At 35.8% G+C, this 27107-nt stretch overlaps 2 protein-coding genes and 1 long non-coding RNA gene across 4 annotated transcripts; all 3 read left to right on the forward strand.

Moving 5' to 3' along the window:
• Positions 1-11350: 11350 nt before the first annotated feature.
• LOC114287153 (uncharacterized) lies at positions 11351-25163 on the forward strand. Of its 2 annotated transcripts, none has more exons than XM_028230433.2 (20): positions 11351-12046; positions 18200-18352; positions 18877-19055; positions 19569-19676; positions 20052-20222; positions 20306-20875; positions 20974-21048; positions 21158-21286; positions 21373-21447; positions 21546-21755; positions 21976-22128; positions 22229-22443; positions 22588-22705; positions 22825-22957; positions 23063-23264; positions 23355-23460; positions 23545-23685; positions 23773-23896; positions 24050-24166; positions 24609-25163. In XM_028230433.2, exons 1-20 carry the CDS (start codon positions 11827-11829, stop codon positions 24971-24973), a joined length of 3564 nt encoding a protein of 1187 aa, XP_028086234.2. In that variant the 5' UTR covers positions 11351-11826; the 3' UTR covers positions 24974-25163. The 2 variants fall into 2 exon arrangements, with proteins under 2 accessions (XP_028086234.2, XP_082723524.1); XM_082867398.1 differs by having other exon boundaries at positions 11916-12046; positions 19569-19698.
• LOC145789859 (uncharacterized) lies at positions 14584-15589 on the forward strand. The gene has a single exon (XM_082867399.1). The coding sequence runs from the start codon at positions 14725-14727 to the stop codon at positions 15460-15462; it is 738 nt and encodes a 245-aa protein (XP_082723525.1). The 5' UTR covers positions 14584-14724; the 3' UTR covers positions 15463-15589.
• A 388-nt stretch (positions 25164-25551) lies between the features above and the next one.
• On the forward strand, positions 25552-26356 carry LOC145789860 (uncharacterized). Its single transcript, XR_014328287.1, has 2 exons — positions 25552-25627; positions 26174-26356. It is a non-coding gene; the product is annotated as an uncharacterized LOC145789860 (long non-coding RNA).
• Positions 26357-27107: the final 751 nt, after the last annotated feature.

Consider the following 27107-nt stretch of genomic DNA (forward strand, 5'->3'; position numbering starts at 1 on the left):
ATGTTGTCAACTTCCACAGCAAAGCTGAGAAATGTGAACATTCACATCAGAGTGTTCAGAGCCCGTATATGTTCATATTAAACATAGAATAAGTTGTATGAGATTTGATTTACCATTAACAACATCACACATCCGGTGACTCGTCCTGGTTTTCCACAGTTTTGGCCCAATGAACCCATCAAGGTTGCCCGGATGCTCTCAGCCCAATCATACTCGATCATCTTGTGTAATGGGTCCATGTATGAGTAGAAAACCCATCCAATTGTTTCTCCGGATGTAGAAAAGAATAGCTTGACGCATGCATACATGCAAACTAATCTTGCGACCTCCTCATCGTCATGTTTTTTTGTGCCCTTCAATGCTTTCCTCAGAATTTCTCGTATTTTGGCAGCACTTAATCGACTAACATCCTTGCACATTCGGTGTATGATGCCGGTTATTGGTTTTGCACCATAAGAGAGGTCCATCGACTTGGTGCCGCAGTCCACCCCAAAAATCAGTGATACGTCGCTTCTAAAAATCTGGTTGTTCTTATCCCCAATGTAAAACCTTCCACTAGATTGCTTGAATGTTTGTACTATACGTATAATGACATCATCATATTTCATGCAGTGGTTGAGGTCGATTTCGTTATTGATCAAGCTATCAAATAATGGCCAGAACGGTGTTTTTCTAAGGCACTTCAATTGGCCACTTGTAAATTTCGTATCCTTTAACAGTTTGACCAATCCAGTTATATTTGACCGGTAGTTCACTTTTTTCATGTTCACTTCTTCAGGAACAGCTGTTTGATCAGGCTTGGTTTTGAAACGGGATTCCCCTCGCTTTCGCTTGCCATCAACTTTATGGGGAAGACCTGTGTGTTCAAATGAGCACATGTAATTGGTTGAAACACAGAGGATGGAACCCGAAGCACCAAACAACATTCAACAACCAGCATTGACAGTAATTGGAACATTCACATCATTATACAGTGATGTGAATGTTCACATTAGTGTTTATTACTATAAGTTTACACAGTAATCAATACTAATGTGAATGTTCACATCATCCATGTTTGAAAAATAAATTCGGAAAACGACAACAGTTACTAGGCAATGTAAATGTTTACATGGGTGATCACATTATGTTATAATTTGCTAAAAATCAAAGGGGAGAACCAACAGCGCCAAACTACACCCAATAACACAAACAACTTGGGCATTGATGTCACAATGTGAATGTTTACATCATACTCCATCATAGCATTGAGTGAAGTTTGGGGGTTCTGACATTAATGTGAACATTCACATGATGTGAATGTTCATATCAGTGTGTACTACTCTAAATTTACCCAGTAATCAATAGTAATGTGAATGTTCACATCATCCATGTTTGAGAAATAAATTTCAAACACGACAACAGTTACTGGCCAATGTGAATGCTTACATAGGTGATCACATTATGTTATAATTTTTAGGGCTGAGCAAGGAATCCGTGAAATCCGTAATCCGATCCAGTCCAGTCCAATCCGATAGGTTTGGATTGGTTTTTTGAATCCGTAGTTCGGTTCCGGATTGAATAATTAAAAATCCGTAGTTCACGGATTGGTTCCGGATTGAATCCCACGGTTCCGGATTGGAACCGATCCGGACCGTATACAAATAGTCTATATTTTTATTATACATCCTCCCCCATAGTATCTTTTCTTATTCTATGTAAAATCTAAACTCAAACCTAAAATCGTATAATATCTTCTTTTATTACTTTTGTTTGTTAGTTTTAAGTTTTAATTTGCAATGGTCTAAATACTTATGGTGAAACCAGTTTTCTTATGGTTGTTTAAATTCTAGAACAGTATGTCGTTATTATAGAAAAACATGTTGCTATTATGGAACTAATATAGCGCTATGTTTATATTTTTATGAAATTCAAGTGTTATATATATATATTTGTTATTTAATTATGTGAATCCGTAGTCCTAAACCGATCCAATCCGTATTTAAATGGATTGGTTCGGATTGGTTCCATGATTTAAACGGATTGGATTGGTTCCAATTTTTTAGGAACCGTAAATAACGGATTGGTCCTGGTTTTATCCCAATCCGGTCCAATCCGGACCATGCTCACCCCTAATAATTTTCTAAAAATCAAAGAGGGGAACCAACAGCGCCAAACTACACCCAATAACACAAACAACTTGGGCATTGATGCCACAATGTGAATGTTTACATCATACTCCATCACAGTATTTAGTGAAGTTTGGGGGTTCTGACATTAATGTAAACATTCACATGATGTGAATGTTCACATCAATGTGTACTACTCTAAATTTACCCAGTAATCAATAGTAATGTGAATGTTCACATCATCCATGTGTGCAAAAACAAATCACGAAAACCATAGGGGGGAACCAACTGCACCAAACAACACCCAACAACACAAACAAGTCCAACATTGATGTCACACTGTGAATATTTACATCACATTCCATCACATTGTTGAGTGAAGTTTGGGGGTTCTGTGGACATAAAAAATGAACAATATCAACAGTGATAGTAATATGAACATTCACATCATCATACACTGATGTGAATGTTCACATCATTATACACTGATGTGAATATTCACATCAGTGTCTACTACTGTAAGTTTAGCGAGTAATCAACACTAATGTGAATGTTCACATCATATATTTTTACAAAATTAATTCCGAAAACATCTATGTTTACAAATTCAAATCCGAAAACCAGAAGGTGTATGTATACATTAATGATGACATTATGATTGAGAAGCAGAAGGTGGAATGGTATTCCTTACTTTTGTTCGTCATGGTTGGTGGGTATGGATCACACTCAGTGGATAAAATAAACTCAATGGGGCGACAAGAATCTTCGAACGACGAAGCACCCTCCTTCCGATGTGAAGCTTCGCAGTGGTGAGACGAAGAGGAATCTAGGGTTACTGGAGGCAATATCAGTATCGTTTCGTCGATTGAGTTTTTGTTTTGGAAATTTTGTGGATTGAATATTTCGAATAGGAATGGGTTTTTGCAGAATCGGTTTCACGCGAGAGAGGCGGAGAGGGTTATTTCGTCCTTTAACAATTAATGGACCTAATGGAATATTCAGAAACAGTTTGGGTTTTATGGAACAAAACAGTTATAAATAGGACTTATCAAAAAATGGCCCTAATAAATTCTATGAAAAAAAAAAAGTAGGAAATGAATCCAAAAAAAAAAAAATCCTTAATTGGGTTAATTGTATTTTTAGTCTTCAAAATATGCATTCAATATTATTTTGATCCATAATTTTTAAATTGTGTCAATTTAAGTAATGAAATATAAATTTGTTTGGTAACGTTTACGTTTTCAGTTTATATTTATAAAAATTTTATAAACTGATTTTTGTTTATTAGAAAAATATAAACTACAAACGCGTTTGGTAATTGACAAAATGTTTAAAAAAATTTAAAAATTTAAAAAAGAGTGAGAAATGGCAAGTGGTGGCAAGTGGCGGCGGAAGACGGTGGTGGAAAATGGTGACGGTGGATGGTGGGTAGCAGGTGGTAGTGGGTGGTGGTGGTGGTGGCGGGTGGTGGCAAGTGGGTGGCAGATGACAGGTGGTGGCGGGTGGGTGGTGGTGACAGGTGGTGGTGGTGACGGGTGGGTGACAGTGGTGGGTGGTAGCGAGCGGGTGGTGGGTGGCGGTGGCAGGTGGGTGACGGATGGCGGGTGGTGGTGGGTGGTGGCGGGTGGGTGATGATAACGGATGGTGGGTGGTGGGTGATAGCGACTGAGTGGTGGTGCTGGTGGTGGCGGGTGGTGGTAGTAGGTAGGTGGCAGATGGTAGATGTTGGCCGGTAGGTGGCGGGTGGTGGGTGGTAGTGAGTAGGTGGTGGTGATGGGTGGTGGGTGGTGGTGGCGGGTGGTGAGGGTGCGTGGGTGGGTGACGGCGGCAGGTGGTGGGTGGTAGCGAGTGGGTGGTGGTGGGTGGCGGCTGCTGACGGCGGGTGGCTAGTGCTGGTGGGTGGCTGGTGGTGGATGGTGGTGGCAGGTGGGTACTGAGTGGTGGTGGTGGGCGGTAGATGGTAATGGCGGGTGATAGGTGGTGGTGGTGGTGGCGAGGCGTGGGTAGTGGTGGCGAGTGGGTGGCAGGTGAGTGGTGGCTGGTGGGTGGTGGTGGCAGGTGGTAGTGGGGGGTGGGTGGTGGTGGCGGAAGACGGTGGTGGAAAATAGTGGCGGGTGGTGGCTAGTGTTGGGTGATAAAAAAAAAAAAACTCAAAACTCAAAACGGAAATACATTTTTTGAGTTTACATTTTTTGGCCAAATTTATAAACTGAGACTATTGATTTATAAATCAAAAATTTATCAAATAAATTTTTATTTGAATTTTTTAAATTTTTATAAATATAAATAAAAAACTGAAAACGTAAATATTACCCAACGACACCAAAACGTATCTTTATTTGATCATCAAAGTCTATACCATCCAAGAATAGGAACAAAATAAGAGTATTGTTTGACATTTCATCATAACACACAGGTCAGTCCCATGTGCAAGGCCATTAAGGCCGCTGTCTTTGGCCCCAAACTAATAAAGCCCCTTAAATTTTGTTATGTTCGTATTATAAAAAAATGTTTGAGATATTTAATTTATCATATTTAAAAATTATTTTTGGTGATGTGTTTAAAAAATGTCAAATTTCAATTTGTAAGTATTTTATTAAGTGAAATTTGATCTCAATGTCATATTATTAAAAATTATTCAAAAATAATAAATTAAAGATGTAACATTTATTATTATTTTCTCTATAAATTTATTGCGCAAGACCCACAAACCAACTCTCAGAATTCAGCGAAGTAGTTGAAAGACCTTCTACCAACTTTCTTTAAACACGAACATTAATTGCTCTCTAATCCAAATAAAAAAAAATAATAATAATAACAATAACAATAACAATAACAATAACGGAGCTACTAGGTAGTTCGAAAGAGATTTGGCCCGAAATGGCTCGAATCTAAAACGACACTGTTTTGGTGTTTTTTTTTTTTTCTTTTTCCCCTTTCTTTTCTCTGTTCTGAAATTGTTCTAGAAGAGGATGAACATAATGATAATGAAGAATAAGAAGAAGGTAGAAGATGGAGTTGGGGATATCAGCACCCACCAATCACCAAAAAAAAAAAAAAAAATTATACACAGATGAACACCAGATTTCATCATCATCAACACTAGATTATCTTCTTCATCTATACACCACACACATATATATCACCAATCACAAAAAACAAAAAAAAAAAAAAATTATACACAGATGAACACCAGATTTCATCATCATCATCAACACTAGATTATCTTCTTCATCTATACACACACACATATATATCACCAATCACAAAAAGAAAAATTATACACAGATCAACACTAGATTTCATCATCATCAACACACACAGATCTGTGTGTATACACAGATCTATACACACACACACACATATATATATATATATATATATATATGAGAGAGAGAGAGCCACCAACCCGCCAACCGGCACCGCCATCACTGCCTCCTTCTTCTCTTCCTCTGCCTTCTCTCTTTCTTCTCTGCTTTTCTCTTTCTCGCATCTTCTCTCTTTCTTCTCTGTTTTAGAGAAGGAAATGAAATAAAAGAAGAAAAAAAAAATTAGAGTCGTTTTGGGTATTTGAGCCAATTCGGGGCAAGAATTTTCGAGCTACCAAGTATTATCCTAAAAATAAAGCATTGATTACTCTTCTGTTTTTTTTTTTTTTTTTTTGTAAAAAATGTTAAGTAATGTTACGAATCATGAAAAAAATATCATGAATGACTCCTAATATTATTCAAAAATGTTTGACACCTCTATTTTTTGAAGACCCTCACAACCCTCTTTAGATTTCAACCATTGATGTATATGTGAGACTCGCTCATGTATGTATGGGGCTCATACCATCAATGGTGAAGATCTAAAAAGAGTTATGGGTCTTCAAAAAATAAGAGTCTCAAACATTGTTTTTTTTTTTTTTTCAACAATGCTAGGTAGCTCAAAATTTTGTGACTCAAATCACTTAAAATGACGTCGTTTTAAGTGTAAATGAGTGTAAAACGACGTCGTTTAGACATATTTAAATCATTTGAGCCACAAAATTTTAAACTACCAAACATTTTCTTTTTTGTTTTTTTTTTCGTAAAACCAAAGCAGGAATTTATAATAGTGAGAATCAAAGTAGCACAGCTGCACATCTCTATCAATCGTTAAACACAAATGTTAAAAAGTCTCTTTAAGTATTGTTTATTATTGAAAAATGTGGAAAAAGTATCTTAAAAATATATAAAAATGTCAAAAAAAAATGTATTAATTTTAGAAAGATTGACCAATAAATCTTATATTTTGAATTTATAATTCATATAATCTCTTCTTTTTTTTTTATCCATTTAGTCTTTTTAGATGTATAATGACTTATTTGCCCGTCACATTAGACTCTCACATTTGAAAAAATTATACTAAAGAGTTTGTTCAACAATGATTCATCGCACTAATTTGGGAGCACTAATTGATCACTAATGAGGTGGAAATTCAAAAAAAAAAAAAACACAAGAGCAAAACATCCCATCATGTGGGACCCACACCACTTTAGAACTATTAGTGCTCTTCTTTTTAGTGGTCTCACTCATTTTTTGAGTTTTTTAGTGTGACATCATACCTGCCACGTTAGAGTGTCACATTTGGAAAAAGTACGCTAAGGAATTTTAAATTTTTTATAGTGTCACATCATACTCACCACATTGGAGTGTCAAATGTCACGTTTGGGAAAAGTACATTAAGGATTTTTTAATTTTCTTTAGAGCGTCACATCATACTCGCCACGCTGTCACGTTTGAGAAAAGTATGCTAAGGAGTTTTTATTTTTTTTGAAGTGTCACAACATACCCGCCATGTTGTCACATTTGCAAAAGGTACACTAAGGAGTTTTTATTTTTTTGGAATAAAAGTTTTGGAGTGTCACATCATACCCGCCACGATGAAGTGTCAGACGTCATGTTTAGGAAAAGTACACCAAGAAGTTTTTAATTTTTTTAGAGTGTCACATTAATATTTGTCACATTAATAAAATGATATAGCTGTCCCCCAAAACACTACCCAAATAAAAAAGGACCACACGGAAAAAAAACTCTCCACTAATGAGACTTAACAGATTAATAGAAAAAACTTAGGACTAATTGGAGAACTTGTTTGTGAGATGAGATTTATTGATAAATATCCCAAAATAAAATTCTTATAAAATGGGGATTTTTTTTTAAAGTTCCTAGTATTAAGATTTTATAGCATAAAAGATACTCAATATTTTCATAATATCTAAGGTTTCTCAATATTGATCCAGAGAAAATTCGATCCGAAAAATTTCTTTGGACTTTCTAGAGAATTTCTCTGTGTTTTAACCAATTTTCTCTAGTTTGCTTATAATTTTCTCTATGTTTTTTATCAAACCAGAGAAAATTGAATAGCCACCATTTTCATTTTGATTAACTTTTTTTGGATTGTAAGACATTGAAACATCAACAAATCAGAAGAAAAATAAAAAAACACCATTTTCATTTTGACCAATTTTTTTGGACTGTAAGGCATTTACATAACAACAAACCAGAGAAAATTGAACAAACACCATTTTCATTTACTCATAATTTTCTCTTTGTTTTTGAACACAAACCAGAGAAAATTGAGCACCCACCATTTTCGTTTTAACTAATTTTATCTGGACTGTAAGACATTCATTTTCATTTTGATCAATTTTCTCTAGACTGTAAGACATTCAGACAACAACAATCCAGAGAAAATTAAACAATCACCATTTTATTTTAACCAAATTTCTCTAGATTGTAAGACATTCAGACAATAGACAACCAGAAAAAATTGAACAACCAAGATTTTCATTTTGACTAATTTTCTCTAGACTGTAAGACATTCAGACAATAACAAATTAGAGAAAATTGAACAAACACTATTTTTCATTTTCAAAGGAACCTCTATACCAGCAAAAGTCTATAGTTATGCTCTATGATCCATATAATGCATAAAAAGATCAAAAGCCACAACTCCTTCCTTCTCGTCAACACTTTAGCTCCCTAAATCAATACAATTTCTCTATTTCAATAAGTCTCTCTTTGCCCCCATAGATGATATCTATTAGCCTCTCAATGGATTATTCCCATCAATTCTGCCATGTCCCAATCTCTCTCTCTCTCCTTTACGTCAGAAAATGTCTCAAAAAACTTGATTGCCTTTTCTATGCAAATAATCAACCATAAAAGCATCTATTGCCATCGAAAAAACAAAAGGGAAAACGACATCTAACGTCTCCTCTTTGCATGAGACCAGAACTTCAAACTTATCCTACCCTTTCCAAATACCTATTTCAACTGTTGCTTGAACCTGTTAATGAAATCATCAACCTTCGCATCAACCTGTTAATTTTCTACAGCCTCCATGAAGACTTTACCCTCATTCACCTTCGTTGGATGGCGAGCCTCCATGATTTCGTCATTCTCGAAGTGCGCTAAAGTCAACTTGGCGCTTGCCAACTTCTGAATCTTTGCTGGAAGCTTCTCCGGTAACTCGCTAGAGGCGGGGTTGGTGTCAGACTTGGTCCTGTTCACGTGATGATGGTAGACCTAGTCTGGACTTCTTGAATCATCTTCTGAGAAATGGGTTTGTTGAGAATTTTGATAGGTCTCTGATTTGGAGGATTTTGAATCTGGGTTGGGTTTGAATTGAAGTCTTGAGATCTGTAAGTGCATTGAAGGGAATAAAGTGTGGTTTGGATTTAGAGAGAGAGATGAAATAAGGAAAAGTAGAGAGATAGAGATGAAATTTGATTTAATCAAAATTAAATTTCTCTGTGATATATGGATGTGGGGTTGAAGACCTTAAGGCATCATAAAATAATATTGTGCATTGTTTTTATTACTAAAAATGGGAGAGTTATTTTAGACTTTTCCTACTAAAATTACTTGATTTATTAATTAAAATAAAATTTTGACATCATTAAAAATTATTAAGTGACTTTTCAATCTATTAATAAAATATACTATTTGTTATGAAATTAAAACTTCAATAAATGAGATGTAATTTTTAGAATTATAAAAAATAATTTATATTTTAAACCAATTTTATGACGTGGCTTATAATTTATCCTATTAAGAATGGTGGCTTTAGAATGAGATGGTGAGTGGAATGTACTGGGAAGGAAAGGTGATGGTGAATGGCAAGACATGGGATGGAAAGAAAGGAGGCTGAGAAATAGTTAACATTGAACAAAGAATAGTAATTCTATTTTTAAATACTAATTTTTCATAGTGCATATATTTAATGAGTATCTTTTTAGTATATACATAAACAAAATAAAAAATCTCAGTATACATTTTGATTTTAAGAATACCTTGATCTTCAATTTGAAAATTTTAATTTTTCTTCCATCCATCCACTCTCTTTCACCATCGTTATCATCACTTTTAGCCATCCATCACCACCACACCGCCACTCCCTACTCCCTTCCATCCTAAACCCTCAAAAGTTAAACCTCAAAAGTAGGTATCCCAACTCCCTTCCATCCTAGACCCTCCAAGGTTAAACCTCAAAAGTAGGTAATTAGCGGCAGGCAACTTGTGAGACTGTATGGTTCATTGTGAAAAATGATTGTAAGTGGAACGAAAGACAGAGAATAGCGAAGGAAAGGTAGTGATGGCGATGAAGGATGGTTGTGATACTTTAGAATTAAAAGTTGAGTGAATGAACGTAAGGATATTTTGGTATTTTTAAGTTTTTATAATATTTCATTAGTTTCTACATCTTTTAGATAAATACTTTCTCTCTATTTTTAAAATTTCCGTTTTAACTTTTGTTATATTTTTTTTTTCTGTGAAAAAAGTTTTAATGATGGATTTAGTTAACAAGTGTGCTCAAGGTATAAGTAAAAGACAAAAAAGATTCTATTTCATAAATAAATACTTTAATTAGTCTTAAATTTTTTTCTATTGATCTGTTAAGTCTTATTAGTGAAGAGTTTCATTCTGTGTGGTCCTATTTTCAATTTTGATAGGATTTTGGTAGACAATTATACCCTTTTATTAATGTGACAGGAATGATGTGACACTCCAACGTGATGGGTATGATGTGACATTCCAAAAAAATTAAAAACTCTTTAGTGTACTTTTCTTAAATATGACATGTGACACTTCAACGTGACAGGTATGATGTGACACTTAAAAAAATTAAAAATTCTTTAGTGTACTTTTCTTAAATGTGATGACGTGACAGGTATGATATGACAACTACAAATTTCTTAGTGTACTTTTTTTAAATGTAGCAATGTGACGAGTATGGCGTGACATTCAAAAAAAAAAAAACTAAAAACTCTTTAATGTACTTTTCCTAAGGTCTATTTTGGTAATTAGGTTGAAAGCTAGTTTTTTGACATTTTGACCTTTTTTTTTTAATTTTTTATCACATCACTTATTTACTTTTTTACATATTTTTTCAAAAAAAAAAATCAAAAAACAAGCTTTTAACCTACTTTGTTTTGAGAAATAAGTTAAAAGCTAGCCTTTTTTGACTTTTTTTTTTTAAAAAAAAATTGTATAAAAATAGAGAAGTAAATGTGACCCAAAAAAGTTAAAAAATCAAAAAGTTGGTTTTTAGCCAGGTTTTCAAATCAATGTGACGACGTGACAGGTATGATGTTGTAACTAAAAACTCCTTAGTGTACTTTTTTTCAAATGTGATGATACAGTGGGTATGGTGTGATAATTTAAAAAACATTAAAAACTTTTTAATGTATTTTTTTTTCAAATGTAACATGTGACACTCTTAACACTTAAAAAAAACTATATATGATACTCTAAAAAAATTAAAAACTTCTCAGTGTATTTTTTTCAAATATGATTACGTGGCGGGTATAATGTAACACTCTTAAAAAATTAAAAACTCATTAATGTACTTTTTCTTAATGTGACACTTCAACATAATAAATATGATGTGACACTAAAAAAATTTCTTAGTATGCTTTTTTTAAATGTGACACTCAATTGTAGTGGGTAAATGAGTTATTACATATTCAAAATTACTAAATAAATTACAAGAAAAAATATAAAACTATATGAATCACAAATTCAAAATATGAGACTTATTGGTCAATCTTCTTTTTATTTTTTTAATTAATTTTATTAAATAAAAAATTATAATAATGAGATATTTATAATTTTTAAATTATAAAAAATAATTGATATTTGAAGTATATTTGTAATTTATTTTATTTTATTTTTGGTGGCCATATTATATTTATTTCTTTACTTGCATTGGTTATTGGACTTATAAACATTATGTTATTTCATTATGAAATATTTCTTGTATTGGTTGATGAACTTATGGATATGTATTGTTGAATGATGAATGTCCATCTAAAAAAATATATATATATCAAAAGTGTATAAATTGTTCTTAATTAGATTTGACGAATGGGTTGACGATTGACTTTTGTGATATTTTAATGGTTAGACGCACCAAAATTTATGCAAGTTGAATGTGATCCTGGAGTTTAGAGATTTCTCAGGACAGTAAAAATCATCAACACCGATACTGCTGCGGAGCACCTTAACTCCATCAATCTCCACCTCTTCGAAACCCAAAATCTCGAATCGAAACAAGTTCTCTGAGTTTGAATTGCGAATTACAATGCACAGATCTACAGGAGCAACTTCGATGGTGTGTAGAAGAAGAATATGACAAGAAATCGATAGTTGATTCTCACCATTGGAAGTGTGGGGAGGAGGATCACTGAATGATTGATTTCAAAACAACAATGGATGTGGAGAGATCTTCGCTCTGCAATTGCGTAGTGAACTTCCTCCTCGAAGAGAACTACTTGTTGTCTGCGTTCGAGCTTCTTCACGAGCTTCTCGACGATGGCCGTGATGCTCAGGCTATTCGCCTCAAAGATTTCTTCTCTGACCCCTCTCAGTTTCCCCCCGATCAGATCTCTCGTTTCAATTCCCTCCGAGGTTCCTCTCTCTCTCTCTAAGTGTGGTTGTTGATTGCTTTCATTGAAGATTTGTCCTGACTGTTGTAAATCTTTTATAGATGTATATTTGCTTAAATTTGGGTGAGTTTTGATCTCAAGTTGTGAAATTTACTCTAATTTGAGTAAAAGCTTTATTTGATACTAGAAGTGGTGTCATTTTATTTTAGAAAAATAAAACTGTAAACTATATGATTGAATTCAAATTCTGAAATCAGAGGGGAACAGATTTGGAAAAAAATAAAAATAAAAAACCTTGAATTTAGGGCATAACTAACCACCTAATTGCTATATACGGACACTTTGGGAAAATCGAAAAATTGAGACAAACACCAAGTTGAGCCTTCTCTTTATAATAGTATAGATAGATAGACAGATAGATCGATAGATAGATGAAACACTCCAATGGACAAAATCAGGTTGAAGTATAAATTTGAGTAAATCTTCAGTACTGACAGAGTTGTATATTTGGAAGTTACAAAAGGGTCTTGAAAATTTTGAGTAACATTTGAGTCTTCCCTTGATTAGGATAAAAACAATGGGTAAAACTCAAATTGATATTAGTTTGAGTGGAGAGGTTTTTTAAGTGATTTTTATCCAAATTTAAATTTGATATAGGTTTTGTGTTATGAATTGGAGATGCCTTAGGTTTCAAGTATACAAAGTATTAAACAAGGTTCTTACTCTGTTGTAGGTTTTGAATCCACTTAGCCCCCAGTTTTACTACAGATTTGTTTTTTCAAATTCATGGGTGTTTGTTTCAATGAAGAATTAAACAACACAGATAAGTCAATGTCTAATCCAATCCCAGCTTGCATCCACCATAGCTTTTAAAAGGATAGATGCTGGATCCTTTTTCTTCCATAATTTCTCTTGGCAATAAATTCCCTTGCTTTATGGGCTCACAGAAAGTGTTGGGAGTTCATAGCAATCTTGAAGTGTTGACAGATTCAGAAGACAGATGCAAGTAATTAAAGGAAAGGAGTATATTACAGTGCGATTGTAATGAAAGATTATCTTTAACAGGTTCATACAGGTTCTGGGAGTTGGTTCATGACCTGGAAATCTTTAGGTCCCTTAAATTAATTGAAACCTACATGAACAACAAAATGTTATCGTGTTTTGAATATGCTTAAAGCGGACATAGGATCCTTCTTAGCATAACCTTGAGTCTCATGAGGGAAAGCTTGTTTTTATCACGTTTGTGGACACGTATATGAACAAGTCTGTTACAATCATTTTAATGGTTTAATTTAATGCTGCCTTATGGGTTAGAAATTAGGAATTGCTAGACATTTCTTTGATGCAAGCATGGATTAGGGAGTATTATTTTGATGTTAAATTTAGTAGATATATAGGACAAGTGTGATGAACTATTTTACACGGACTCTTCAAAATAAATCAAATACCTGTGTCGGACACCCTACACTCGGATAAGGATATGAGATATGTGTCGGATACTTTTTAACGGATATTTCTTATATAATTGTATATAACACTATTATTATATGTACATATTGTTATATAATTACTATAAATATCTTTTTAACACCGTAAGTTATATGTAGCACCATTTTCTCTTCACATACTTGATTAAAAATATAAAAATATGATAATTTTTTGCCGAGTCCGCATACCCTTAAATTTATGATTTGATGAGCCTGATCTCTAAATACATACCCGCACCCAACACCCATACCCGAGTCCATGTAACATAGGTGATGAACACTCTCCTACAACCTTTCATTGCAAAATTGTAGGGAAGCGGTGCAGGGATTTATTTAGGTTGCATATTATTTCATTTATGCCTTTGAAGGTTGTTGAAACTAAGGAGTTTCAGCATTTTAATGGTGCATGAGGGTTGATTTTATGGTTACATTAAGCAAGAGAATGCAAAGTTTTGGGCTACTATGGGTTTTGAACAGGACTGTCAAGGTTACTTTAGTCTTGCAATTTGTGATGCCAAGAGTGAATTGGCTTGGGCTTCAAAATAGGATCTCTAAGAATACAACAAAGGTTAATAAGGTCTGGTCTTATGTCTTGGAGGTGTAAGAAGATCATAAATGTAATAATGAAAAAGACAAGTTGAAGAACATGCGAGGAATCACTCAATCACACTCGGATTTTTTTGGACATTTTGGGTTTACAATTACTAAAAATTCTTCGAAGCACTTGAAGATTTTGACTTGTATAATCAATATTGTTAAAACCTATCACTTACTTCACCCAAACCTATCACCTACTTCACCCACTTAAACCTACTCCACTAAACCTAACCCACTACACCACTACCACCTCACCTACTCCACTAAACCTAACCCACTACACCACTACCACCTCCACTTCACCTACTCCTTACCTACTACACACTCACCCTCTTCTATATATAGGAATCATGAATCATTGTAATAACATCAATATATATCAATTAATAATACAATCATTTCTCTTTATACATTAAATTTCTACATGGTATCAGAGCAAGGTTAACAACCTAGTCATTCTGCTTCACCGGCGGGCGGCAGTCTCGCCTTGGCCGCCCGCCGGACCTCAACACATACCTCCTCTCCTTTCACCTTGGTCTCACCTTTCCGATGCTCTAGTCTATACCATTGAGGTGCCAAAGGGCTATCTGGTGGAACCCTTGTAGGCACTTCATTCATGTCGAAAGTCACTTTCGCTATAATATCATCACCACCTTCATCGGCGTCATCCAAGTCGGCAACGGCAGCTTCGAAAGCGTCCTCTTCACAATCATCCCTCTCTACTACCCTTTACTGGGTACACTCTGGGCACAGTACCATGCCTGACCGATTCAGGCCCTTGACCAAGGAAGCCCCAAGCCCACTTGTTAGGTGGCCTTGGTTCATAGCTCTTGCTTTCCTTTTGTATGCCTGGAGAACAGTCTTGTGGGAGTTGTCCAACTGGAAAAAGGTTTTATCAAGTATTACCCAGTTCGTGGGATACCTCTTAAAACTTGCACTGGCCCTTATTTTCCATTTCATTGGTGATCCAGTAACTTCTCTGATCAGAGGAATAGAAACTACACTTTACACCATTCGAGCTTTCTACTCAGCAGTGATAGCATATACTCCTATTCCAGAGCTGACTCTGATCATCGTGCTGGTGTCTTCCGTAATTGCCATTGCTGAAGCTTCTGTTCCAGACTCTGTAGACAGCCAACCATACCTTCTTACAGTAGCTGGCTTAATCAGTTTTGCAGCCGTGAGAGACTTCATCTCCGAGCTGTCCTTCTGGACGCTCCTATTGGGATTGTTTGGTTTTGCTCGGTTTGTTAAGAAGAGGGATTATGTTTCTCCTGTGACAGCTACTCCGAATCCAGATGTTCTCATCTGTACACTGATGTTTTCCATCGCTGAAACAAAGTTTGGGACGTAAATTTTGCTGTACCACTTGGCATATACCACTCCACTTCCTTTTCCTCTCATCTTCTCCGATGCTCAGATTCTCCAACCCATATTTTTTCCTTTTTTCTTTCCACACACTCCTGTTCCCCACTCAACTTTCTTTTTCTTTTTTTTTATTTTATTATTTTACTCCATCTTTTGAAAAGAAAACGAAACACAAATTGATTCTTTTTCTTATGTATATATATATATTTCTTTTTCTTCTTTCCACCGCCCAACTTTTCCTTGAACCTCAACTTTTTATCTTTTCTTTTAAAAAAAAAAAAAAATATATATATATATATATATTCATTCCCTCTCATTTTTTCTGCTGAGTCTTGTAGCTTCCAGCCATTCGGATTTGCACAATACACCCATATTTTATTCATCTCAGGGATCAACCCCGATCACAATTTTACACACACACACAAAAAAAAAAAAAAAAAACAAAACAAAACAAAACAAAACAAAACAAAACAAACAAACAAACACCCACCCACAGTGGGATTTTTCTTCTCTACTCTGCCGCCGGTCTTTTCTTCTTGCCTCCGTCCTGGGCGGCCCTTGCCGGTGCTGCCTCCGTGTTTCCCACTCCACTGGGCACGATCACTACTCCCTGCTCCTCCACTGCAGCATATGGCGGCCCTCCAAATCGGAACATCACGGTGGCCTTCCGCTTCAGCTCCTTGTTTTCTGTCTTTAGCACACTTATCTCTGCTCGCGCATCCTTATACATGCGTTGGAGCAGAGCCAGCTGGGAGTTTAACTGTTGCACCTCATTTGTCCTGCTCTGCAGCCGGTGCGACAAGTTTGTGACCGCAGTCATGGTTTCCACACATGACTTCAGAGTATACTGATTGGCCTCAATATCAGTTTGCACCGCCATTTTTTGCTCCACCGACCGCATCGGAAAGTTCAACGGAGCAAAACCAGAGGTGTTTGGTTGAGGTTCACTGGCCACCGCACTAGTTATTTCTCTTGTGGACTCGTTCAGTTCTGGAAAGAGCGTGAGCAGACCACGGGAAGAGGAGGCCATGTTCTGGGTAGCTGGACGGGAAGAAGAGGCCATGTTGCTGAGTGTTTCAGAGACGGGTTGGTTACAGAGTATTACAGAGTTTCTCTCTCAGCAAAGGAAGAGTTTTTTCAGAGGATTTTCAGAAGTTTTTTGTCTGCCTCAGCCTCAGCATCAACCTTGGTTAAATAGCGAGGCAGCCACGCGTATCGCGCGCCCTTGACGCCAGACGACAAACGGGCGCGCCAGCCAAGGCACTCACGTGCCTCGCCATCATGTCCGGCACATCTTTTTATGACTTAGGCTCGCCTTTTGATGGCACGCCTTTTTATGAATTGGGCACGCCTTTTGATGGCACGCCTTTTGAAAGATTGGGCACACCTTTTGAGGGTGCAACTTTTATCATGGGTCCGACAAGACTCTGTAAACTGTCCCGACATTGATTCCGGTTAGCTCCTTCATGGGTCCGACAAGACTCTGTAAACTGTCCCGACATTGATTCCGGTTAGCTCCTTTATGGGTCCGACAAGACTCTGTAAACTGTCCCGACATTGATTCCGGTTAGTTTCTACAAGGGTCCAGCAAGACTCCGTAAACTGTCACAACAACTATCACAACATTGTCTGCTACAACGGTCCGACATGACTCCATAAACTGTCTTCTACATCGGTCTGACACCGCCATCCGGTGTCCTCTACACCGTTATGATACCACCATACAGTGTCCTCTACAACGTTATGACACCCCCATACAGTGTCCTCTACAACGTTATGACACCACCATACAGTGTCCTCTACAACGTTATGACACCACCATACAGTGTCTTCACCATCGGTCTGACACGACCATACAGTGTCTCCTATCCTCTTTTCTTTTATGTATTCGTCTATTTTCTTGTTTTGTTACTCTCTCCAAACTCAAGTTGGCTAGTTCCTATCCCCCTTGAGTTTGCGGGGGCTGTTAAAACCTATCACTTACTTCACCCAAACCTATCACCTACTTCACCCACTTAAACCTACTCCACTAAACCTAACCCACTACACCACTACCACCTCACCTACTCCACTAAACCTAACCCACTACACCACTACCACCTCCACTTCACCTACTCCTTACCTACTACACACTCACCCTCTTCTATATATAGGAATCATGAATCATTGTAATAACATCAATATATATCAATTAATAATACAATCATTTCTCTTTATACATTAAATTTCTACAAATATAAACCAAATAAAGTTTTCCAATAAATACCTAAGTTCGCAACTTGACCCAAATTATGACCTATGGACCACTACTATAGCTTATGTCTAGTAAAACTGAAAATATCTGAAGTACCCTGGACCCCTAGAGCATAAGAAAATATACATAAAATTATAGAATATTAATATATTAAGCTTTTGGAACAACTGCCCTCCCTAAAATCAGAATAGCTGGGTTAGAGTTGAATTTTTCTAATTGGTGATATGATCGACATATAGATGCTGAATAGCTTCCACTCTTTCTTCAATCATTGGTTTCTCAGTGGTTACTAGTTACTGCTGATGGTGTAATGTTTTCTTTTCTGGAATAGTTGTCTTGCTTTAGGTCAGAATTGATGTTTGGGATGTGGTGTGCCTGAATTACTGTCTGAGAAGAGTATATGTTTTTTTTATCCTGAACTTACACACAACTGATGGTCCTTTTTTTGCTACTCATTTATGGGAACTAGTTGCGGACCCCCAGAGTTTGCTAGAAGAAAAAGAAGCACTAGAAGAAAAATTGGCACTGAGTGAGTATGCGCTTCGTTTGGCTCAAGAGGATACTTTGAAACTGAAGGCTGATTTGCAGAAGAAAACTGAATTGACACCAGATGAATTAACTGGCAAGTCTTCAACTCTGCTTCACATCCAAGGGAGTGTGCTTTTTTACATTTAAGAATGTTTTACAGCACATTTTTCGGTTTAGTGTTGAATGCAAATAATGTGTTTTATATTGTGGGCCCTTGCATATAAAAATTTATCCATGGTTCATTGTTTTCAAAATAATTGGAACACCTGGGATAAAATTGAGTTCCTTCATATCTCCTCTTGTTTTTTGCTCTGCGTATGCAATATTCTCCTATAACTGTGTTGGCTATTAATCATCCATGGTAAAATAGAGTTTTTAGAAGTGAACATATTAAAGAACTCATATCTGTACACCTTTGCTTGTTCCCTTCTTCAACATCTTTATGATTTTTTCCGTTTAAATTAAAATTGCACAGTAAATAATGAGATCTTATTAGTTTTTCCTGGTTTACAATGGTGCTTTGTAGGTTTCATTATGGTTTTTATATTCTATCATCAAATAGGCCACAATGTTTTCTCCAGTTTTGTGAATTTAATCTATCTTAATTGCATTTTTCAGGGACAAATGCCAATGTTTCTGCAAATAATGGGGCAGATTCTCAACAAGGAAAGAGAGAGACTTCCTTTTCTGACATGGGCCCTTTGAAGGACAATGAACGTCAAGATCTCAACTGTGCTGTAAAGGAGTATTTGCTTTTAGCGGGATACCGTCTTACTGCAATGACATTTTATGAAGAGGTATGCAAATTGCAGCTTCTTTTTTTATTTTATTTTATTTTTTTAAATCTCTCATGTTTTTATATATGACTTTGGACTGTAAAAGATGGTGGCTGCTGTTGATTGGCCAATCAATGGACATAAAAGACAAAAATGTAACACAAAAATTTAACTAAGTACCTATAAAAAAATAAGTGTACTTGAATAAATTTATGTGTATTCTTTGATTCTTCCATGAGTAAAGAATATTATGAAATAGATACTTTATAATGTTGCATATGTAGTTGGCTTGTCCAGGAAAGTGGTTCCTAACCTTAACAACCTCTTGTGTTGATCAACGGGGGTTTGTTTCAGCTTTTGAAATACTGGTTTAACTAATCTGATGTAAAGTAATCAATTTTTCATTTCGTATTTGGTCTCTTATGTTGTGGTGATGTATATTTGTGGTATCTCTGGAAAATATATTTCCAATAGATTGTAGGTTCTGGCTCAGCACACGAACATTGTTTTAACTTTTCATATCTTTAACTGCAGGTTACTGACCAGAACCTAGATGTTTGGGAGACCTCATCTGCATGCGTATCAGATGCGCTCCGTCATTACTATTACCAGTACCTCTCATCTACTGCAGAGGCTGCCGAGGTACTTCCAAAACACAAATGGGGTAGGCAAGTTGTTTTTTGTGTATTCTCAAAGGAATTGCAGATGAATTAGTAACCCTTTATAGATCATCTGACATTAGTTTCCTTTGGAACCAAATCAATGAGTGATCAGCTTTTATGAAGTAAATGTTTCAGCGGGCCTCTTTAGTCAAGGCTAGGATGCTTTCATACCCAACCAGTTTCAATGATTCATAATCACTATTCACCAAAGTTTTCTTTTCCTTTCTTTTCTTTCTTTCTTTTTTTTTTTTAATTATTTATTTATTTCTTTTTTTTTTTTTTATAAATAATAATTTGAATCTTGCTTCTTGTTGCTGAACTGCAACATATATGAGACAGCTTACCCATGCTGCAGGAAAAAATTGCGATGCTTCGAGCAAATGAGTCTTTGCTAAAAGAAAATGATAAGCTCAAAAAAGAAAAAGTGTCTTTGCTGAAAAACAAAGATTTGGCTGATGGTCAAGTTATGGTGTTGACAAGATCCTTGGAAGCTCTGCAGAAGGATTTGAAAGACAAGGAAATTCTGGTAGTTCTCTCTGATTAAGTGTATCTTCTGTAGCCTGTCAATAATATATTTGTGGGAATTATAGCTGTTGTTATGATTTTCAGGTTCAAGATCTGAAACAGTCATTGGAACGCCAAAGAAAGGAACTCAATGACTGCAGAGCTGAAATCACTTCACTAAAAATGCACATTGAAGGTTCTCGATCTGGATGGAATTTGGTAGCTGGTGAAATTGAACATGCGCAATCAGAGTCCTTAGAAAGCTACAGGGAAGAAATAAAATTGCTGCAGAAGGAAATAGAAAGCTTAAAGGCTGGAAAATTTATTGTGACAGAATCTGTGGAATCTATTGATCATGAAACAAAGTTTATAGAGACAAAAGATGTAGTTGTTGATTTCCATGAAAATAGTGCTGTAGCACCTCCAGTTGACATGACATCTGGAGTTCTAGAAACTGTGGGTGCTCAATTACTTGCAAATCAAACCTCTGATGACACCAATGATAAATCCGATACAGCACCAAGAGAGACATTAGTAAGTTCTTCAAATGATAATAATGGTGCTATTGAGAGTGCTGAGCATGTCTCCAAACACAATGGTGAACCAGTACCAGAAGATAATGGGCTACTTCTAAAATCAGACAGTCCAGGTACTGAACCAGTTCCTGAAAAGATGGTAAGTTACTAGCATTCATGCTTTAGAGCCTGTTAGTATTGCCATAAGGGGACAACTTATTATAATCCATCTCTGAAATATAATTAAACTTTTTCCAGGGATTGGAAACCATTCAGATCCTATCGGATGCATTGCCTAAAATTGTTCCTTATGTTCTAATCAACCATCGTGAGGTTTGGTAGTGAATATTTTGTTCTTTTCATTTCTGTCCTTGTCTGCTTTTGTTTTCGTTATCTAAAGTGAATGTTATCTTATATTTATCACCCTTACTTTTTCCTTTAGGAGCTTCTTCCTCTGATAATGTGTGCTATCGAGCGCCATCCAGACAGCAGTACACGAGATTCTTTGACCCACACATTGTTTAACTTAATTAAACGACCAGATGAACAACAGAGACGAATTATTATGGATGTAAGCTTGTGTATTAAGTGCTACATTTTATTTGTAAGATATCTTTGTGATTTAAACATGATGCTGAATCTTTTTCCTCCGTTCAGGCCTGTGTTACCCTTGCTAAGAATGTGGGAGAAATGAGAACAGAGACAGAATTGCTTCCCCAGTGTTGGGAGCAAGTGAGTTTAAATCATGAATTTGCAAGGACTCTTAGTCTAGTTGTATTTATCCTTTGTCTTTGTGATGGATTTGATCTTTCTGGTTTTGTGGAATACAGATTAATCACATGTATGAGGAGCGCAGATTGCTTGTTGCTCAATCATGTGGAGAGCTTGCAGAATTTGTCCGGCCTGAGATTCGTGATTCACTCATCTTGTCTATTGTGCAACAACTGATAGAGGATTCTGCAACTGTTGTCCGTGAGGCTGCTGCTCATAATCTAGCTTTGCTGCTTCCACTCTTCCCAAATGTGGACAAATATTTCAAGGTCAGCCTCACTAAATATGCTTCGAGGCAATCATGGAGAAGAAATCTGACTTGACAGAATTGCCTACAATGTAAGCTACGTGGTCTAGGGAATGGAGCATTTTCCCCTGATCATAATATGATGACTTACAAGAAAAGAAAAAAAGAAAAAAGAAAGAAAAACGAAAAGAAAAAAAGAAAAAGAAAAGTATCTCCAATTCGTGTTTCTTTTTTGTTGGCAGGTTGAGGATATGATGTTTCAGTTGGTCTGCGATCCCTCTGGTGCTGTTGTAGAAACTACAATCAAAGAATTGGTCCCTGCTTTAATAACTTGGGGAAACAAATTGGACCATGTGTTACGAGTTTTACTCTCTCACATCTTAAGCTCTGCTCAGGTTTATGATTATTTCTACATTTAGTTCCTCAGTCATTGCCTATAACTATCTCAAAACATCATTCCTAATACACTTTTTTTTTTCTTTTTTATTTTATCAGAGATGTCCACCTCTTTCAGGCGTTGAAGGTTCTGTTGAATCACACCTCCATGTTCTTGGTGAAAGGGAGCGCTGGAATGTTGATGTCTTATTACGGTTGCTGGCAGAGTTGCTTCCATTTGTTCATCAGAAAGCCATTGAGACATGTCCATTTCCAAGCAATTCAGAACATGCAGGGATATTGTTTTCTACCTCCTTGCTTGATCGGTATGCAGGGTAAGCTCTGTTTGACCCAATTTTTTTGTCTACTTTTTCTACTTCCATGGGGGACAGAACTTTTTTATTTTGGATAATATCCTGACAACTTTCAAAAAGCTAGCTACTTCCATATTGTTTCTGATAGATTTGATGGCTGGTCAGGGGAAGTGTGGAATGGCCTGCATTTGAATGGCTGCACATTGACTGCTTTCCCAATTTGATTCAACTTGCCTCTCTTTTACCTCAAAAGGAAGATAATCTAAGAAATCGAATCACAAAGGTACTTTTATCTGCTTTTGCATTTATTCCTTGAGTGCTTGTGGTTTTATCGGGTCTCTATGATTATGCATGATGTTAGTGCTCTTCGAATAGTTTCTGACCTAGATATTGGTAATGCAGCTTTTGTTGGCTGTATCTGAACTTTTTGGAGATGATTATCTGACACACATTATGCTGCCAGTATTCTTGGTAGCAGTTGGTGATAATGCTGATTTCAAATTTTTCCCTTCCACAATCCAGTCAAGAATCAGAGGTGGTCAAATTTGAATTATTCATTATTGTTATTTATCACAGAACTATATTTTATTATTTATTTATTTTTACATCATTGGACCATTGTTGATCCTTGTTGCTACAGGATTGAGACCGAGAACTGGTGTAGCTGAGAGACTTGCTACTCTGTGTGTCTTACCACTTCTATTGGCGGGGGTGTTAGGATCTCCAAGCAAACAAGAACAATTGACAGAGTACTTGAGAAATCTGTTAGTTCAAAGTGCAGTGCAGGAGGGTCAGCCAATGAAGCACCATGCTGAGATTGTAAACTCTGTCCGCTTCCTCTGGTTGGTATTTTGTGAAATCATTTTGGTATTATTGAGATTATGGTTAGTTTTGAATTTCATTATTTGACTTTCAACTTTTACATAATGCAGCACATATGAAGCACATCATCATATGATTTTCAATATCTTGTGGGAAATGGTTGTGTGCTCCAATATAAATATGAAAATCAGTGCCACCAATCTGTTGAAAGTTATTGTAAGTGTATTCAATTTCCTGGAGTAGTTATCTCCAACCTCTTCTACTATTGTGTGTGACTCTCTGTTATCTTTCTAATGATAGGTACCATATATTGATGCTAAAGTGGCTTCCACTCATGTTGTGCCTGCTCTTGTCACTCTTGGCTCTGACCAAAACTTGAACGTAAAATATGCAAGCATTGACGCATTTGGAACTGTGGCACAGCATTTTAAAAATGACATGGTATATATATTTTGGTGTTGATCTGATATTGACATTTTAATAAAGCAGATTCAAGGAATCTGGCTGATCAAATTTTATACTTGCTAGATCGTTGACAAAATACGTGTTCAAATGGATGCTTTTCTTGAAGATGGATCACATGAAGCTACAGTTGCTGTGGTCCGTGCATTGGTGGTGGCTGTCCCACATACAACAGATAGACTTAGAGATTATATCCTCAACCCTTTTTCCTTGGGGAATTACTGTCAGTGCTTGAAAGAATTCAGAATATTTCCGGCCTTCCTATCTAGTCATTATATATATATCATTTGTTCCTCGTGTTATTCAATATATTACAATCTTTATTTTCCTTGACTTGATATACATCTATTATCAAAGATTTTCCAACTTACAACCACACCACCTCCATCAAGTGATGTGATGCGTCGCCGTGAGAGAGCTAATGCATTTTGTGAATCCATCCGTGCTCTAGATGCTACAGGTTTGCTCCTTTCAAGATCAGAAACATTTCTTTTTTCGTTTCAACCTGTGTGAGTTCAATGCTTCTTGTGGAGTACAGTGTCATGTTTATTTCTTTCTAGTGGAGATATCCACAGCCAGTAATCAATATAGTACTAATTTTCCGAGGCAGAGGAGGCCTGATGGATTAACATGGGTGTATACTAGTCCCAACATTTCCCATCTCACCATGCAGCCATATTTTTGTTTCCAACAGCTCTGATTATTAACAAGTGTTGATGTTTCAGAGTATAATTAGCCCCAATTATTTTTTGTCAAAAAAAAAAAAATAAAGGAAGGAAAAATGATCCCTGAATTATATAACTGCATGTAGAAGTATGGATTTCCTGCGTGTAAGAATGGTATGGATTTCTCATTCCTTCAAACTTTCATCTGGTGCTAATTCTCAGCTCTGATTGCTGCAGATCTTCCAGCAACTAGTGTTAGGGATTTGCTCCTACCGGCAATACAGAATTTGTTGAAAGACACTGATGCCCTCGATCCAGCACATAAAGAAGCACTCGAAATCATAATGAAGGAAAGAGCAGGTGGAACTTTTGAGGCTATTAGTAAGGTGATGGGTGCTCATCTCGGGCTTGCCTCATCTGTGACCAGTTTCTTTGGCGAAAGTGGGCTATTGGGCAAGAAGGAAACTGGAGACCCACCACCGGTGGAGCCTGTTGAAAGCCCAAAGCCTGTCCCACAACCCGCTGTTGAGGACACAAGATTTAGGCGAATTATGAGGGGAGGTTTCACAGACATGCTCAGAGGCAAAACTAACGAGCAATGAGGAAACTCGCTCAGGCCAATGAAATTAAACCCTTTTTTTTTTCTTTACAAAAATCATTGGCGAAGTGGAAGCTGAAAGATTGTTTTGTTTTTATATTCTTCCATGCCAAGAACATTTTTTCTCCATATACACAACTTGGAAAATTTTGTATTTGATTGACAAGTGGAATAAATGTTTGTCTTTACTTTCATGGTCTCTTATCAAATGAAAGGATTGTCCTACTGTTGAGTGTTTTTTGATTGCTTTCTCACAAAATCCAAGTAATTTGCAGGTTGCTTATCTTGTTGCATGCTTTCTGGCGATGCGGGATTGCATGGTTTGGCGTCTGCAGCAAGCCCATTAATTGTCAATTGTAAGTTTAGATAAAGAAAAAAGTTTGGTAGCTCAAATTTGTGTGGCCTGAATGGCTCGAATATATCTAAACGACGTTGTTTTATCCCCCCAAAACGACGTCGTTTCGAGACATTCGAGCCATTTGGGCCATGAAAATTCGGGCTACCAAGCATTGTTGTTAGATAAATTCGTTATCGTGATGCATATATAGCCCACTTCAGCTAGGTATATAAATTTGTTCTCATCATGTATAGCCTCTAATGCAGGAAGATTGCGGGTTTTGTCTCATCAGGAAGTGTTTAAGTGGCGTGGAAGTTAATGGTATGCTTGATTGTGCTTTTTGAACGTTCATACTAGTTTTCTTGTTGCTCATAAGAGTGATGTCTCCCATGGATTTGAGATTGTATACGGTTCAAAGATAATAATAAAAAAAAGGAGTAAATAATAAAAAAGTATTGTAGTCATTGTCTAAATTGAGGTTAATCCAAAGACTTTTTATGTGTGTGTTGAGTTGTAGCATGGAATTTGAACTACTGAGCCTTGTCTCACTGTTTTTTTTTTATTAATTTATTTCTTTTATGTTTCCTAATGAGTATGTATTAGACGATATAATTATGTTATCACCGTTCAATTTTATTATTATAATTTTAAATTAGATTTTGATGTATATGTTAATGAATCGTTAATAAAGAACCATTCTTGTTAGAGATAATATCATATGTTTCTAGAGTATATAAAGCTTTACGAATAAATATATTGATGAATATACTTGATAAACTCAAAATAGCATGTTGAAATGCACTGGTAGTAAAAATTAATATGCATTTTAGCAGAAGTGATATGAATTTTTATTCTTTCTTTTGGAAGGAAAATTGCTAACAACTCCATGAGCATGAATCAGATGGCATATTAGCAGAAAGAAGAGGAATTGCAATTTTGAGGTATGTGTTGGATTTTCTTATATAGTTAACGGCTCATTTTGATGTAATTCTCTCGCTATATTATAAATAATCTTCTATGAATAATAAAAAATTTCAAACTACAAAATCATATGTAATGAGTAAAATGCCATGCCTAAGTTGCAGGGTGTAGCCCTGTTGACCATTTTGTTTTCTCATTGGGGGCACTAAAAAGGATTGAAACATTTGTGATAAGACAAACATCAAATGTGAATACAAGGACAATTCTACAAACATGAAATGTGAACAAAAATACAATTCTACATAGAAATGACAGCTAATTCTACTTAGAAATGAAGGTAGATCTTTCTCCCAACTTGACATAGAGAGTCATTGCTGGAACCACACAAAATGACATATTTTTGTTTTACATGTTTTTCTTATTGCCATTTTTTAGGTCCTGTTTGATAAACACAATTCGGTACTTAAAGCTGAAACTATCCCTGTGGTGCAGTTTATGTGGTCTATTTATAGTTTGTTTTATTTTTTTTTAAGGAGTCTTTGGTACAAATTTTGCTTATAACTTGTAAGATAAAAATAACATTTTTTTGAAGGAATAGGAAAAGTAGTTATATTAAAATAAAATAAACAACATACAAGATTAAAATAAAAACAAGAAGACCTTAAAGGGAGATGTTTTTGAGTTTCTATTTTTTGATTATCTGGTTTTAGTTTGCAAAAAGTTACACCACACAAGTCTAATTTTTAAACACATAATAACTTGTCACTTAAATATGAAAATTGACCAAAAATAAATCTTAATTTTAAATTAGGGAGCCTTGTATTAAAAATAGTGAAAATATATATTTATATTAATTAAGACTTTCAAATTTGAAGATCTA

This window comes from Camellia sinensis, chromosome 4 (genome assembly GCF_055761805.1).
Source record: "Camellia sinensis isolate YWXY chromosome 4, ASM5576180v1, whole genome shotgun sequence".
Lineage (NCBI taxonomy): Eukaryota > Viridiplantae > Streptophyta > Magnoliopsida > Ericales > Theaceae > Camellia > Camellia sinensis.